General features: G+C 36.2%; 1 protein-coding gene across 4 annotated transcripts in view; it reads right to left on the bottom strand.

Moving 5' to 3' along the window:
• Positions 1 to 1000: 1000 nt before the first annotated feature.
• Positions 1001 to 18306, bottom strand: part of CDH8 (cadherin 8) — a 358968-nt gene continuing 341662 nt past the window's right edge. For 3 of the 4 annotated variants that reach the window (XM_036091704.2, XM_036091706.2, XM_036091705.2), the window contains 2 exons: positions 4484 to 4735; positions 1834 to 3110 (listed from right to left, as the gene is read on the bottom strand). In XM_036091704.2, the coding sequence (XP_035947597.1) occupies positions 2617 to 3110; positions 4484 to 4735 (746 nt within the window). In that variant the 3' untranslated portion in view covers positions 1834 to 2616. Of the gene's footprint in view, positions 3111 to 4483; positions 4736 to 18306 lie in introns of all 4 variants that reach the window. The other variant, XM_036091708.2, reaches the window with a different exon arrangement.

The raw sequence follows: 18306 nt of genomic DNA, 5'->3' as shown, positions 1-18306 counted from the left end.
CCTTTTGATTGCCAAGACTGAAGATAGAGATTTTATATTCCTGAAGAAGAGTGTAATTTTTCTGTTAGACGTATCTGTAGGTCTCTAATCTATGGCGCTCTTCACTGAGAAGTACACTAGAAATGAATCTGGTAAGTAAGAGATAAGTAAAAAGGTAATGATTTCACCTTAGTTGGAATATTACTACTAGTTACTGTCACAACTACTATGAATAATCTACATTCACTAAGTATTTGTTTTAGACACTGTGCCAAGCCGAAGTCACTTTAGACTATCACTAGGACCTCAAGAAAAAGTGTCCAGTAGCCAGAGTGATAAGCATAAAACATGAACTGTTCTCAGGCAGTGGGAACTCAGTGACTCAACTAAGTCCCTGGATAGTTGCAGATTCTAATATTCAAACATTTTGTTTCTGCCACAGTGGAGGCAGTCTTCAGGAGTTGGCATCTTTGGTATTCAAGCTAAAGTCATGCTCCTCCCAGGCAACCCCAAGCCAAGAACTGAGATGGCAGGGGAACTAGACCCCAACTACTTGTTCCCCAATGAGAGATCCCTCGTCAGACAGTCTTTGACTCAGAACCCATTTGGTGGAAGTTGGTCAGGTCTGTTTTGCAGTGTAGACCTCTGTTGCTAAATCCTACTCACTGATCACTTTACTTCTGCAAGTTTTAGACCTGTATCCCTGTCTGAAGTCTTGCCCTGCTCATTCCTGCTTCTTTTTTCTTTTAATCTTAACTCTGTTTCAGCTTCTGCTGCCAGGAGGACCCAACCGACACAGCTGGACTAGCCTTTCCATACACCACGTTCCTTTAATGTCCCTGCTGGTAGCTTGCTGTGTGATCACTGCCAGGCCATTTCACTTCTCTGATTCCTTATAATAAAGACTCTTACAAATCAAAGTGATCTTGGGACGATTTAGTTGAACATTCTAGAATTCTAATTAGAGTTGGTGTCTCTCTTAACAGATCTTCATCTGATTAGAAAAAAAAAAGTGATGACAACAAAGGTATTTATAAAAATATATTTCACAAAGTAGGAAACAGTACAGGAGTTTCTCTGAATACAATACATGAAGTAAATAAACAATATTGCATTAAAGCAAAGTAGAAAATTAAAATGATCTGCATGTAGTACTTGATTTTTATCATACATTTTCTACTTCTAAATGGCAGGATTGTGTTACAAATTGAATATGCTCACATCTTCTAGTGCTGTTCTTTTTTGGAGTCTAAGACTTTCTGTGCATCACCATGAAGATCAGGGAGAGAAGTGCTATAAAACAAAAGCAGTAAAATTATGTACAAACCAGTTCCTGCTCTAAAACAATGGGGGGAACTTGAAGCGTGTTTATTGGGCAGGGCATTATGTAGGTATCTAAAAGTCTAGAGTTTAAATATTCACATGAATCAATATACTTTCAGATGTTTGTGCTTGTAGTAAAAACACCAAATACTAGGATTATGAACAAAATAGAAAACAGTCCAAAAGTTTCTCTGGGAAAATGCTGCTCCTGCCATCACCAGCCACAATAACACTTTCTACTCTAAAGAGACTATTAGCTCCCCCTTTGATAATATTGCCTGCCATACTCATCTCATCGAAATGTACATGTATTAAACATTCATTGTATATATATATATATATATTTATATAAAACAATCTAAAGGATTATTAATGGATATAATTTAGGGTTTTTTTTTTTTTCATATAGTCCCTTAATCTATAGATTACCAACCTTAATAAATAAAAGCATTAATGGACATCAATAAAATATTTATTTCGAGGATTAAACAAATAAATTCACGCGCTAGCAATAAAACCATCTGTCTCTTATGTAGTCCACTGTGTGATACAGTTTATCTTTGTGTCCTTGTGGAAGAAGATGAAGTGGAGGGAACGAGTAATCCTGCTTCCAGAAAACAAGCCTGTTTGAATGGGATTTCTCTCCTTCCACCACTGAGTTGGCAATCCCCACCCTGGAATGGATTAGGAACATGTGAATATTTTAAGGCTCGACACAATATTTAAAGATGCTATTCAGTCTCTGATGAGTGGGGCCAACAGTTATGTACAATGTGTGGTCACCGTACCGTATAATCTAGGAGGCCTCCCAAAACTCCAAAAAGTCATCATGTACAGCGGACCAAGTATTGCTTTTTCATTTGTGGCGGGATCCTTATTGGTGAAGGGGAAAAAACCATTTGCATTTATAAAAATCCTTGCAGAAGACACATATCAGCAGCACATTTCTTGCAGGTCCATTTTTCTAAGAAAGCACCTTTTAATTTTGATTTTTTCCTCTTTTTAAACCATCTCTCTAAGGATTAGCCAGGATCCCAATCTTTGTCTGTGGTGGTTAGGTAAATATCAAATATCCAAAGACTTCTAGACACTCCACATACTTTAATTCACACTCCACAAGATTTATAACCTCCTAACATATACTTTTTATTTTTATTATTAATTTTTGGTTCAACATTGAAATGTAGTTGAGTTTATAGATGATTGGTGCTAAACTTGCCTCTAAAACAAATAGCCACATTGGTTGTATCTAAGGGGTGTGACCCTAGAATATTACAGAATGCTCAGTTCCACTGATTAATTTATAATCCACTGTCAAGTTTCTTTGTCACTTTCACCAACAGAGTAGAGTTCTCCCAGTCTCTTAAAGCGGGGACCCCAGTCACTGAGGTAGTCAAAATTCTGGTCTGAGTCTGAGGTGGTGGACTCCAAGGAGCTGAGGGAGCCAGCCACAGACCCTCGGCCTTCATAGCCATAAATCTGAATGGAGTCATAAGGCGGGGCAGTGGGGTCATTATCTGCCTCATGTAGCCGCACATTTATAAATTCATCGACATCAACCCCGTTCGGAACAGGAGCAAGCCCTTGCCTTGGCATAAACTGCAAATCTGGTTTAATATCCTTACGGGGTAAAAATCCATTAATTCCATCTGGGTTTTGTAAAGTCGCAATATCAAAAGCCTCTGTGTCTTCCTCTCCTCCTCCTTCGTCATCATAGCGGATGATGTTTTCTCGTACATCTTCATCGTCTTTAATAATTAATGGCTCGTTTTTATGTCGCCGCAGAGTTACAAACAGCACCACGATGACTGTAGGAAAAGTGTGAAATAACAATTAGCTTAACTTGCAAATAATTTCACAAGCACTGTATCATGTATGTTAAGAGAGAGTGGCATTGCCTTGATACCATTCACGTGGGAATTAAGTTAAACACCTTTCTGAAGGGTGGGGATTGAATTCTGAATGAATATTATTCCAGGTTGCTTCTGTGTACTCAGTGGTGATGAAGCTGGGATAAAAGAGTAAGTTTGCATCTATCCATGGTGAAAGCTGCGTGTAATACTGTTAAAAGCTCTAGGATAAATGGCACAAAATAGAAAACAGAACAGATAAAATAACTAACTTGCTGTGGCTCTTGGAAAAGCCATTTAAAATCCTTTGATTCCATGCCCTTCTTCTATAAAGAAAAGAAGCAGAGTTAATCATATCTAGTATATTTTGTGTCTTATCAGCTCTTCAAGACTCTCTCCAATCAAATAATGTTCATTCACAGATGAAGTGATATATCAAGATGAACGTCAAATTGGCATGGACAATTTGTTGTCTTGTAGGAAACCTGGGGCTCCTCTGTCTCAGAAGGTAAGCCTATGGGTGGGCAAAGGGAAATGGATACATACCTAAACAAGCCAGGTTAGCCAAATCAAACTTCATGGGGTTCATGGGGTAAAATATGGCTAGAAATAATGTTAATCCAGACACTGGGTGAGCAGGACAGATGCAACTGGAAAGATAGTAACTGACATGGTCTTTACTTAAAGACAGGATAAGGTATGACTTTCCTCTTGTGTATCTTCCTACTCTCTAATCTCATTTTTATAATTGGATATTTTTAATAGAAAAGTTACTAAAAAGCTTTCCTTAATTTGCAGTCTTCATTTTAATTTGATGTTGATATCAAGAAAATATCTGAGGAACACAGTGTAATTTTGAAAAAAAAAATTTTGTTTGCTTGTTTTCTTTTTATCTCACCAAACTTTGTGTTTGGATGGACTTAGCAACCCAATCTATACATTATTTAGGAAAAAGAGTATTTTGATACAGGGAGCCTCCCATTGCAGTAAATTGGTATATATATCAGATCTGCAGGCCTTTTTATAGAATACATGCTGTTGTAACCACATAAAGGTCCATCCCCACTTCCACCACCATTATACTCTATCTTTTCACTGGTGGTGGGATTGAAAAAGGCACTGAATTGTCCTCTCCAATTGGATGTTGGCTATCACAGCACTTTTTTCCCTTCACTCCTGCTTAGTGATCTCAAAGCTTGCAGAAATGCAAGAAATTCCTTTTCCCCAAAAGAATGCTGACACCTGACTGGGGCTCAGGTTTGCTGTCCTAATTTACAGTCATTTATGAACCAGAAAAATGATGACCATTAAGCTATGAAGGAAATACGTACCTAGCAGCAAAATGATGCATGCTAATATGGCAATTAAGGCGCCCATACTGAGTCCAATCGGAAGGACATAAGCTTCAACATTACAAGACTGGACAACACCATCACTGCTGCAGCCACAGACACGGATGGTCAGGGTGCTGGTGCTGCTCAGAGGAGGATTCCCACTATCACTGATTATGATAGGTAAAAGATAGACTTCTTGCTTCTGGCGGTTGAATCCATTATGCTTTGCCAAAATGCTGAGGGAATTATCTGGAAAAAAGGGAAATTATAATAGTTTGCATCATTTCAAAATGGCTGCCCAAACAACACTTGTTTTTCTAGTTCATAAGTCCTCTGCAAAACTCAAGATAACCCAATTCCACTGGACCACTCAGGTTCTTTCCCCCTCCCCTCTCCCCACTTCCCCAGTAGGCATGGACCAAAATATCCACACCCTAACAGGTTTAATAAATGGGGCTTCACGATGGACTAATGACATTTTACCATCACTTTATAAATGCAAAAGATTTCTTTTATAAAAATATTTTTCAAGTGTCCTTTCAGAAGACACAAATCAACCCATATCTCCATACATAAGTTTAATTTTCTCTCATTTATCCTGACAATGCAAAATTGGCTGGACAGAATTTCACCACATTTGAGAGGCATGTTGAGGAAGCTCTGTATTAAAAGATAGACTATATGACAATATGGCGTACAAAACAATGCACTTTGTTGATTCCCACAGGTACCTACAAAGAGTCATTCATGCCCTTGCACGCTTAAACTAAGATAGAACAAAAGTCCCATTTACTGCCAATTGGAGGAGATATGCCACATATATTAAAACTCTGTAGAGAAGACCTGTAGTGGTTACACAAATAAGAATAAAATGAGAAGTTACAGAAGTAGATGTTATATTTTGCATGTTATTAATTAATATGGAAAGATGTATTGGTTATCTAGAGCAATACTTTAAGACATTTAAGCAATAATGAAGGGCGCATTTCAGTTCAAGGTAAAACTTGTCAGTGAGGAGTGATTGGATGCATGCTAGCCCTATGGTTCTCACAGTTTTACCCCCAAAATAAATTTTTGTGGTCATTCATGCCTAGCTCATGAACTATAGTCATACTGTATATATTAATTATTAATATTTTCTCATTTTGATTAATGAAAGACATATCTATTCAAAATGGGAACACATATCTTACTGATATTCTAGACAAAAGCAAATATAATATTGGTTAATGTGTGTAATGTTATCTGGGCAAAAGGATTATTTCAGTTAGGATTTTTTTTCACATATTGGCAAGTTTGTAGACCCTAAAACACCTGGCTACCTCATTGTTGCCTATTAAGCAGGGATTCCAAGCTATTGTCCAATTCCTGGTCATCAATGTCCTTCTGGCTTCCAGCACACTCAAATACATGAACAGATATTCCACTCAAGTGACATTAAATAAACATGTTAAATTTTCTGTACCATGTAGTGCTATATTAGAATTTAAAAAAAAAAAAATGATAGCCATTCCCCAAAATAGATGTATAAATTATATTTACTTTTGTTTGAGATATAAGTGGATCTATAATGCCTTGCTAGTAAGCAAAGAGGAAAACACTTAGATAGTGTTAACATTATTTTTTCTAAATTTCTTCTGGTTTTGCCTCATTATTTAGTAATTTGAAGAGTGAAAAGAGGTCTCTAATAGAGTTACGCAGTGATGTACCAAATGATCCAGTTATCTTTATATCCATGACCTAGAAGGAAATACCACTATGCTAAAAACAGGAGAACATTATCTCACAACAGATAGAGAATATATAGCCATGTTTTATTTTCAGAAAGTGTGTGACAAGTTTGAGTACAGTTAATTAGTGCAAGGAACATTTGTAGATGATTTCATATACTATAGTTCAAAACAGAAGATGGGAATTGTTCCTCAAGATTCAAGATGCAGTTAATAAAATTACAATGAGGCTTTTGTCTTTTTGTGGTTGACATTATTTATATGGGAAACTATTTTTGCATATTCTCTCTTTAAAACAATCTATAATGATAATTTAGAAACTGCAGCAGGAGTGTTGCTCATTGCCGAAGAAAGCTGTTCTCTTTAGTACTTAGAAAAGCATAGTACTTAGAAAAGCATCACCACTAAACTCATATTTTTTACTATACCTGGCATGTGCATATGTTGTTACTCTCCTATGTACAGAAAATTATTGACTGAGTAGAGGAAGTCTGAGACATTTTTGCCAAATTTTACCTGCTACATTCAGGCAAGTCAGTTCCCTATCTGCCTACTCATTTCCTCCTCCCCCCTCTTTTTTCTTTTTTTTTTTTTTTTTTACTATTTTTGATTCGCGTTTATATTTATTATTGACTTACTTGAGTTATTTTATGCCAAATGAAACTGTCATTGCCGTATACATTTAAAAAACAAATATCAACATTTTTAACACAGTTCAAATTCCTGTATTTGAAATACCTTTTTTTTCTATGTGCTGCACATCTTCTATAAAGTTGTGGTTGGTTTCTTTAAAACTTTTGTTGCTGTTTAATATAGTCAATTTTTCAATCTCTTTTAGATTAGCGTTTCTAACCTTATTTTTAAAATTGTGAATTACATAAAATATTTTTATAATGTTATCTTTCACATTTAGGTGATTATAAGGAATTGGGTTTTTTTCTGTCCTGGTAATTTTCCTAAGGTTTATTATTGAGGAACTTACCCCTTACCCACTGCTCTTCAACACTCAGTGTCTCACAAGTCAAATTTTTGTGCATCCTCATCATTTAGGGGCTCTCTATTATGTTCCAAAGCTTTTTTTTATAATCCTCCATCAATACCAAGCTTTTTTATGTATGGAAACTTTATAATAAAACTTGACGTTTATTAGGTTATTTTCCCCATCATGCACTTCTGTATCTTGGCTATTCTTTTTCATTTGCTAATTTCTGAGAAATAGAGAATAGAGATTATCAAGTTCTATGGCAATCCCTCTAAAAACTTGAGTAGAAATTATATTAAAATATAAGTGAATTTTGAGAGAATTCGCATCTTTATGATCTTTAGTATTCCATTTCAAGATTATAGTTTCCTTATTTCCTTCAATATATGTTAATAAAACCTATATTTTTAAATTTAGCTACAAGAGAATTTCACATCTTTTGTTAGATTTATCATTGGTACTGTATATATTTTGTTGCTTTGATTATATTACCTTTTTAAAAGTGCACTTTCAAATCATTGTTGCTAGTGTATAAAGTGTAATTGTTTTGTGCATTAATTTTAATTCTAACAATCTTCTAAACTTTTCTTTTTACTTATAAAAATATATCTCATCACAGAGTTCCACTTCAGCAAGACAATGTAAGGTGCTCCATAGAACTGTTCCTTAGTGAAAATGGTGAAAATTACACAAGGAAAACCATTTAACATCTCTAGAAATGGTCCTGGAGGCAAGCAGCAAATGAAGAACCATTTATCCAAGAGAATCTACCAAAGGTTGGTAAGAATAGTGAGATCATGGTGTGTGAAGCAGAACCCAGTTCTGTGAGATAGAAATTCTACTCTAAACTGGTTCAGCCAAAAACACAGGGCTCCCCTCCCCTCAGCTAGCAGATAAAGGGCTGTCTTACCAGGAAATAGGAGGTGATAGCAGTTTCATCCTACTCCTGGCTATCTTTTGTTGAAACTAAATTTTGGGTGAGTGCGGCCAAGAGAGGGCTCTTCCTCACAGCCTATTCTTGTGTGACAGAGGCTCTCCCTGGGCAGGGCTCCACTGGGAATATAGGGCTTCAGTAGCCCTTGCCCTGGTCTATAAGGCAGTGATTACATGTTGGGAGGGGCAAGCCAAAAAGACTTGAGGCTACCGTCCCCCAGCACCAAGCGCTCATCATCTAAAGCAGATGCTTCACTCAGAGAAAAACATCATAGTTTCCAACTCAGCTCTAGAGTCAGTGGCTTACAGTTTTGCAAGCAGAGGAGGGAGGGAGGAGACAGAGATTGGGGGAGGAACATGACTGGGCAGAACAAATCTGAAACACCCAGAGAAATACTCTAGAAGGAGCCCAAGCTTGATTGGATTAATTGTAGAGCAAGGTTGGCCCCAAAATTGAAAATAGAAATCATCTGGCAATTAGTGGAGCTTTAACAATTGGGGCATGGTCAGGGAAAGAGACAAAGAGAACCTTGCCAAAACCACTGTCATTCTAGAGTGACTGGTGCATACCTAAGGCTGGGATCCCCTGAGGTGAAATATCAGTGGCTTAATACTGCAGAGAGGAAATAGACTTAATGAAAACAGTCCAGCCAGTCATTAAACAAATAAACAAGCAAAGAGCAATCACAAGCTCTGGGTAGGGAGCCAATAACCAGATTTTTTATAATAAATTACCTAAAATGTCCAGTTTCCAACAAAAGATTGCAAGACATAAAAAGAAACAGGAAACCCATACACCAGAAAAAAAAAAAAAAAAAAAAAAACATGCAAAAGAAACTATTGGTGAAAGCAACCAGATATCAGAGTAAACAGACTTCTAAGGGGCCATTATAAATGGGTTCAATAAACTAAACTAAACCACGATTAAAGAAAAAACGGAAAGGTATGGTGATAATGTCACATCAAATAGAGAATATCAATGGATAAAAATTATTTTTAAAAAGAGCACGGTGGGAATTCTGGAGTTAAGAAGTACAATAACTGAAATAAAATATTAATTAGAGTGGAGAAACAGTAGATTTGAATTGGCAAAAGAAAGCATCCGTGGACTTGAAGATAGATGAATAGAAAATACGCAGGCTGAAGAATAGAGAGAAAAAAAAGAATGAAGAAAAATGAACAGAGCCTCAGAAAAATGTGGGACACTATTAAGTGTGCCAACACATGTGGAGGAAAAATATCAGGAGAGAAAGAAAGGAAAAGAAAAAAATAAAGCTGACAACTTCAAAAATTTTGAAAACATTAGCTTACACATTCAGAAGTCTCAACAAACTCGAAGAAGGTAAACACAAAGAGATCCACAAAGGACGTATTATAGTAAAAAAAAAAAAAAAAAAAAAACTGAAAGCCAAAGACAGAGACAAGGCTTTAAAGCAAGGCCAAATTTACTCATCACTTGCAAGGGACCCCCCCCATAAGATTAACAACTGAAGTTTTATAGAAATAATGGAGGCCAGAGGGACATAGGATAAACATATTCAAAGTACTTAAAGCAAACACTTTCAACCAAGGATCATATATTCAACAAAGCTTTCTTTCCAAAACAAAGAAACAAAAGAATATGACATAGGGACTTTGAAAATAAACAAAAGCTGAGGGAATTTGTCATCAGCCTTACATGCCTTATAAGAAACACTAAAGGAACTTTTTTGGACTGAAAGCTAATAATCCCAGATGATAATGCAAATCCACATTAAAAACAAAGAGCATCAGGAGAAGTACTTATGTCACTATAAAAGATGGAATACATAGTTTTTCTCCTTTTTTTCTTTTTAAAACAACTTTTAAAAAACAGTTGTATAAAACAGCAAGTATGTAATATATTCTTGAACATATAATATCTAGAAATTCAAAAGTAATAGTTGGATATTCCAGTATCCCACTTTCAGTAATGGATAAAACTACTAGGCAGAAATAAACAAGGAAAAAGAAGACGTGAGAGACAGTATAAACCAACTATATCTAAGAGATCTCTATAGAACACTGCACCCAACAACAGCAGAATAATATCCTTCTTAAGTACACATGGAACATCCTGCAGTGTAGATAATATGCAAGACCATAAAATAAACTTCGGTAAATTTAAAAGGATAATAATGTAAAATATGTTTTCTGACCATAATGGAATTAAATTAAATGTGAGTAATAGATAGAAATTTGGGAAACTCATAAATATGTGGAAATTAAACAATGCTTTCTTTAATAACCATTGGGTTAAAGAAGAGGTCAAAAGGGAAATTAGGAAATATTGTGAGACAATGCAAATGAAAATACAGCAAATCAAAATGCAAGGGATGCAGCTAAAGCAGTGCTTAGAGGGAAAGTTACAGTTTTAAATGCCTATATTAATTTTTTTCTTAATGTACTATACTAACTAGACTCTCTAACACAATTCTGAGCATAAGAAATTATGGCGACACCTGTACCTTGTTCTCGATACTAAAAAAGAAAACAGCTTTTGACTCTCAACATTAAGATGACTGATGGTGTTTATTGGAAGGCACTTTTTGTTATCATCTGTTTACTTGCACTCTTTTTTTCTCCTTGATTTTTTCTTTTTTTTTTTCTTTCCAATGATGAGAAGGGAAAAGGCAGTCATATAAAGGACACTTGTTCAATACCTCTAAACCTGGATTCAGTTACATTATGGTATTATTTAAAAATCTTCAGTCCTTCATATTTTCATGCATTTCCAATTTCTGTCATCTTGCCTCTGCATTGCAACCTATTCTATCCTCATGGCTTCTGCTCCTGATTTTTGCCCTTACTGCATTTACTTTTTCCTTTTGAACAACAGAAGAGCATATCCTGATAATGATTTACTGGAGAAAAAACATTTTCTAAAACCAGAAAATTTATGAGGAAAAAAAGAGTGATCCCTGAAAGCCCATAGACATGTATGTCATGATTTTTTTAATTTAAATTTCTTGAAATTAAGTATGTATAAACAGGATTGAGAAATGGAAGACGGTGTATTATCAAGATCTATTTAAGAAGAGGGTGGAACAAAAGCATTTGGCATTCTGGAGGGAGGGCCAATGTCCAGGCGGAAAGCCATGTCCAGTTGTTGCCCATCTCATGTACTGTTGCCGCATTGAGATGATTGGGTATCTTAACCTTATCACCTGGTTGTTGGATATTCTCAGTAGGTGAAATAGTCAAATATCTGTACTCCCTATATTTCCTCCAGTTAGGGATTTTCCCATTTTCTCATCCTCCTGGAATGTTTTGCTTATCAGCTTTACACCAAGGAAGATGAAGTCCTGTGTGTCCAGAATCTTGCTTCATACTCCAAATCCATTTATGTCTGCTTATGACTGACTATTGAGGAAAAGATCCTGGTGGGGAGGGAAAGTGGACCAGCAGCACCAAGCATACTTCAAATGACAGTATTCCCAAAACAGTGGTATCATTGGGTTCCTTACTCCTTGACTGAGTAATACAAGGTCTACACCAAATAAATAGTAAAGTAGGGACCAGATGTATAGGCTTGCTTTATTTCAAACAGTGTATTACCTTATACCATTATGTATGAAATTCCCTTCAGATTCTAATAACAGATTCATTATAAATCAATATATTCACTTATATGTTTAGTTGTTGCCATTTTTTCCCTCCAGATTTACTTGTTAGAGCTTTACTGGAAGTAGTTAGAGGCTGTATCAAAAACAGCCATCTTAAAATTAAAGTCTTAGAATTTTTATGCAATGGTTTTGACCTTGTAGAGAAAATAGATAATATTCAGTAAAATGTGTGTATTATCTCACTAGAATCTAACCCCCTTGAGGGAGACTAGCCTTAGTCCAGGCTCTTTTCCCAGCCTTCAGCACAGGACTTGACACTGAGCGAAGATCCTCATAACAACACTGGTCAGGTTATTTTATCCACTTTTATTTGGAATGTTTCAGTTTTAAGGAAGTGATCAACTCACTATACATTAGAAGCTTGCTAAGTCCATTTAGAATTTGTTACAAATTATTTTTCTTCCCATGTGACTTGCACGGTCTAGCCTCTGTCTCATTCTCCTGCTTCATGTCCTAGAAATCCGCTATGTTCTAGCCATCCTGGCCTTTTATGAGTTAAGGATCTTCACTCCTCAGCACTTTTGTAATTGCTCTTTCTTCTGCCTGATAATCTCTCTGCCCTCCCTTAGCTCTAATTTGAATAAATATTTATGCATTCTTTATGTCTGTGCTTAAATGCCTTTTTTTTTTCTTTTTGTGGATAATTTCCTTTAGTAACTGTTCCCAACTTTCCCAGATAGATTTGTTATGCAATCTTATTAAAAAAAAAAAAACAAACAAAAAAAACACTTTATATTTTCATCAAATCATTTATTACAAAGAAATAGTATACTAATAGGGATGTGATAGGCCCTGGGGATGCAGAAATAAACTGAAGAACTTAAGGGTAACAAATAACCAATTTAAGATGCATAATGAGTACTCAGCAAATATTTAAGTGAGTGAAAGACTAGGTAATCATTAGCCACATTTTGTGGGTCCCGTATTTATTTCCTTTCATGTTATTTCGTCTTAGGGAATTATGGAATTATATATGATTCAGAATAAGTCCATGAGAAGGTTTAATTTTAGACTGCTGGAGAGGATATATAGCCTGAGTCTATGTGGACATTTAAGAGAAATACTCATGGTTTCTAAGACTTAATCTGGGCATACCTCTTATCGTGTAACATGAGCAATAAACTAAGAATGCTTAGATTCAAACAGAGAAGACTGAGGGAAAGAATATCTGAAGTACCATCTCAGATATCTAAAATACATGAACTACCATCATGTTAAAGAAGTGCACACCAGGATTCCCTTTTACTGAGCTGAAATTGGATGACTTAGTTTTACATTCAGAGGGAGGTGCATAGTCTGAATTAGTATCTCCTATAGTTAGTTTAGGAGGAATGTCTTCTTTGTTAATATTCAGTCTTTGAATCATTTGGAGTTGGCAATCAAAAGACCTTCCTTCATAGAACATTGATACCCTTATAAGAAAAGTTTCCTTTTGTAAATAAACCAGTAAGTATTCTTACAGACTGAATGTTTGCGCTCCTGTCCCTCCTGCAATTGATATGTTGAATCCCTAACTCCCAGTGTGGCTATATCTGGACATAGATCCTGTAAGGAAGTAATTAAGGTTAAATGAGGTCATAGGGTGGGGCCTTGAATTAGTGCCCTTATTAGAAGAGACACAAGAGAGCTTCTCTTTCTCCACCTATGGGTACACGAAGAGGAGGTCATGTGAGCACACAGCAAGATGGTGGCCCCCTACAAGCAGTCAGGAGAAGAGGCTTCAGAATGAAACATACCTCGATCTTAGACTTCCCAACCCCCAGAACTGTGAGAAATAAATGTCTGTTGTTCAAGCCACCAGTTTGCAGTATTTGTTATAGCAGCCTGAGCAGACTAAAATAGTATTGTAGTCCCTAATTAATTCTGTATGCATACTCCATGAAAAACACAAAGTCTATCTACAGAGATAGACTGTGTCTACCTGGATAATACTTTAACGTTATTTGTGTAATTTTCCCACAGTCATAACTAATATCTTTCCTTCCATTTATTTTCTCTGTATTTTTAGTAGAAAAAGAAAGGTCATTATTCTTGTTATTATTTAAATATCCCATGTTCTTTCCACATTGTCCTTTTTCTTCCCTCCAGATAAAATAAAGCAGGCAAATTAAATTCTCTATTGTTTTTACTGTAGTTCATCTGTTATTGTTGCCCTGATGCAGAAATCTTACTTTGCCTAGCTCCCATTTATTAGAAATCATGGAACTATGGCTTTTGTTTATCCTTTTACATGCAAGCAAAAGCAACAAGGAGCCGGAGTTAATGAAGGCATTCACCAGACAAATATTTATGACCAAAGGAATAGATGAAGAGAAGATCAGTAGATATTTTGTCTTTCTGAGAAATGTTTCCTGGCATTTGACTTGCAAATTTATTTCAAATTTTCTTGGTTAAGTAAAATGGAATGAAAATGGCAAGAAGGTCAAAACAAAGGGGAACGGGCACTCTGTTGAGTAGGTATGGACAAGAGATTTAATTAAGTTCTTATCATTGTGTTGTATCTGCTGTTTATTTCTAAAAACCTAGCAAAGCAATAAAGATACCATATCTATGGGCTTTCAGCAAATTAGATATAGATATATGTGTCTATAATACCTAATATCTAGGAATATGGAGTGAAGATCGTACCATCTATATTTCATGTATACATTTTTACTCTAAACATTAAGTCTTGTTGGAAACAATCAGGCTTCAATGAATTAATAAAAACTAAGACTCTGTGAAGCCAGTCTCCTCCAGTACCATTATAACTTCCTACATAATTCATTGAAAGTGTACCAACATACTAAATCTGGAACAAGCAACTGGATCTTCTGAGCCACCTAATTAGATCATTTGTTACTTTTTTCTTTTTTTTTTCTCATTAGATTCTCCACAATACCACGTGATGTCCATAATATCAGTGTTTATCAAGTGTTAATCATTATCAAATTTCCTAATATTTAATAATAAAGTATATCTAGCCATAAAATACCAACCAAGATTTACTTTGCAAATCATTGTGAATTCTTTTGGAAGTTCCTAGACTAACACCAAACAATGTTCAGTCAACAGTTTGCAAGTACACATAGAATGAATTAACACTTTTTTAACAGAAAAACTTACTCTGCTATAACCATGCAGTACTACAGTTCTATAAATGTTTACATGGTTTCCATTTTGCAAAGGAAATATACAGAGGCTGGGCTATGCTTAGGACTCATCAAGTAGCCTATAAAATTTAAGCATCTTCTAAAATTCTTTAGGAAGCTACATGAACTATTTTTTAATTATTAATATAAGAGGAAAATTTTTTTTAGATTATATGAAGATGGTATTGAGTATAGTGGTCTGAATGGTGACCTCCAAAAAGACAGATCCAAGTCCTTTTTCTTTTTGAAATATGTGAATGTTACCTTACTGGGAAAAGAGTCTTTGCAGACATAATTAAATGAAGTATCTTGAGACGAGGATTTCATCTGGGATGACCTGCTGGGCACTAAGTTCAAAACATGTGTCCTTATAAGAGTGAAGCAGAGGTAGATTTGACATAGAGTAAAGGAAGATGGAATGTGACCAGAGAGGCAGACATTGGTATGATGTAACCACAAGCAATAGAATGTGTACAGCCAACAAAGAAGCTGGAAGACCCAAAGAAGGAATTCTCTAGAGTCTCTGGAGGGAGTAGGGCCTTGTCAGCACATTGATTTTGGATTTCTGGCCTCCAGAACTATGAGAGAATATATCTCTGGTTGTTTTAAGCCCCCAGTTTGTGGTAATTTGTTACGGCAGCCCTAATAAACTAATATAATTAGTAAATCTGATTTACGGAGTCAGGGAAGGACATACTTATTCCCATTTTACATATGAGGAACAGGGTTTTTGAAAGATAAAGTGACTTGCTCAAGGTTTCTCAGCTGGCAGCTAAGAATTACAATCAAATCCAAGGCATATTGTATACTCTGTCATCTTCACAAAAGTCACCTTGGAAAACAAGGGAAATGAGCTCTAAGAAGGTGATATTAAAGCTCAAGGATAAGATAAAAAAGAGAAAGTGTGTGGAGAGAAGTTTTTCCATTCCATGACACCTTTATCAGAGACAAGGAAAAACTAAATGGTCGATGCCATTGGCAGATGAGAATTTAGTATTTTAGAAGGATAAAAGGTATTCAATACAATACTCTAGAGATGTAAATCCCATATCCTGAGAGTCCACCTACCATAGCGCAGCACAGCATAGCATAGCATAATATGACCATGAATTAATTATTAAAAATGATTATTTTTGGTGCCAGAGAGAAACATAAGTATTACAGGGTCCAAATTCCATGATAGATACAATCACACTGCCCAAGGTCTTCTGAGTTTGATTATTTTTTCCCTGTACTCAATTTGCGTACTTGCTCTTACACAAAATGCTCCATGAAACTTACACAGATCACTTAATGCTTAGATGAAAATTAGATTTATCTTACTCCAGGCACTGGGGAATGATGGATGAAGACTATAATGACCTTCATTTTATTTCAGGAATACCTGCATTAACTAACGCTCAAAAGTTAAAACTATACCAAGAGTCAGTTTCTGTTTTGTTTGAATGGAAATTTTAAAGCTTTTATAAATATCAGTAGATGGGGGAAAGAATATTTTTTCTCTATTTGGATTTATGCAGAAGTGAAAAAAACTTTTTTTTTTGAGTGTGCAAGCTATTTAGGTAAGAAAAACAAACCCAAACAAAGAAATACTAAGGCCCTTAGTGGAATTTCTTTTGAAAATTCCAGAAAACAGGGGCGCCTGGGTGGCTCAGTCATTAAGCGTCTGCCTTCGGCTCAGGTCATGATCCCAGGGTCCTGGGATCGAGCCCCACATCGGGCTTCCTGCTCGGCGGGAAGCCTGCTTCTCCCTCTCCCACTCCCCCTGCTTGTGTTCCCTCTCTCGCTGTGTCTCTCTCTGTCAAATAAATAAAATCTTTAAAAAAAAAAAAAAAAAAGAAAATTCCAGAGAACAACCTCAGAGTGGTTACAGAACCAGACATCGGAAAGCTAGCATTGTCAAGAGAGTGAGTTTTCCATTACATCTCTATTGATTGAGTAGATATCTCTAAATATTTAAGAAACTGGGAGTTAGGGATTAATTGATTTTGCACTAGAGCTGATTAATTCATTTTGCACCAGAGCTGATAAATTTGTGCTCATTAACATACTTGATATATACAGTAGTTAGACCAGAGAATAAGGCAGTTTTAGAATAGCAGTTTAAGTGAGGTATACATTGCATGTAAGATATTGAAATCATTTAATACAGTGAATGGAGAGCTAAGGATATGAAAGAAAGGAATTACCGAAAGTAGTATCTCTAGTTAACTTCCTTTGATTTGAAGGAGGTCAAATACCCTGCAAATCATCCCTTTGTTAGACACCATCATCTCCCTGAATGTTTTGAATTTGCACATAAGAAAATAAAACATAAAGTGAAAGCCACCAAAAATGGTACAAATCCATGTTCCCTTGACATCATCCATGTCTCCATCTTATTTCAAATCTACACTGATGCATTCAGTGAATTCTGCCCTCACTTACTCAGTGCCTATTGTCTCAAGATATCACTGTCAGAAGAAAGTCTTCCTTGGCACACATTCCCCCCAGCATGCTGCAATAATGTCAAATATGATGGTTTTCTGTCTTACCAACAGAACAATCCTTGGATGTGGAGATATTTATATTCTTTAGCTAATGCATCCTTTTGTTCATCATGTGAGACATTATATAGAAGTCTCGATGGCAAGGTGGTATGAGCAAATAGGTAGGTGGCGAAGTTAAGTGAGGATGTGATTACTGATCTCAAGGAACTTCTGAAGCAGAAGGGAACAGAAAAATAGCATATAACTAGCCAAAATATCGGTCAGCTGGTGGTCCATTCTCTGTGGTCCCTGTCCTTCCATACCCTGTGGTCCACTATGCCATCTGTACCTTGACTTATCCTTCCACCATCACAGATGGAGATGTGAGGAAGCCTTAAGGAAGGAACCACCTGTGGGCTGGGTTTATAGACAGAGCTGGTTTGTGAAAGGTGGAAATACAGAGAATGGCATTCCATCTTTTCCTCCTCCCTATTTCTGTTCAGTAGCATTCTGCCCTCAGCCTTTTCATCTAACCTCTGTTGAAAGGAAAACCACAGGCTCAAAATGGAGTCACTATGTTAAAATCCCACGTCAGCAAACCAAGACTTGATACCTAAGCAAACTGCAGTTTCAACTGCCCCCCTCCCTCTGCCCCACCACCAACAAGGAATGCGACCTTTAACCAACCAACCTGGAGCTTTATGGTCAGCACCAGGGGGAGGTAGTCCATTTTTAGAATCCTTCTGTTCCCTTAGAATGCCTAACAGTGCATTCTCTGTTTATAATTCTCTTTTTTGTGGTCCTTCTGTGACTTTAAAAAACTTTCTTTCCTGGAATTTCAGTGGAGCTCCTTTCTATTTGCTAGATGGAATGCTGCCTGATTCATGTCATTGAATAAAGCCAGTTGGATCTTCATATTTCCTTAGTTGAAT

The sequence above is a fragment of the Halichoerus grypus genome, chromosome 15 (assembly GCF_964656455.1).
Source record: "Halichoerus grypus chromosome 15, mHalGry1.hap1.1, whole genome shotgun sequence".
In the NCBI taxonomy this organism is placed as follows: Eukaryota; Metazoa; Chordata; class Mammalia; order Carnivora; family Phocidae; genus Halichoerus; species Halichoerus grypus.
The sequence above is the reverse complement of the archived record's forward strand: the minus strand, read 5'-3'. Positions and strand labels throughout refer to the sequence as shown.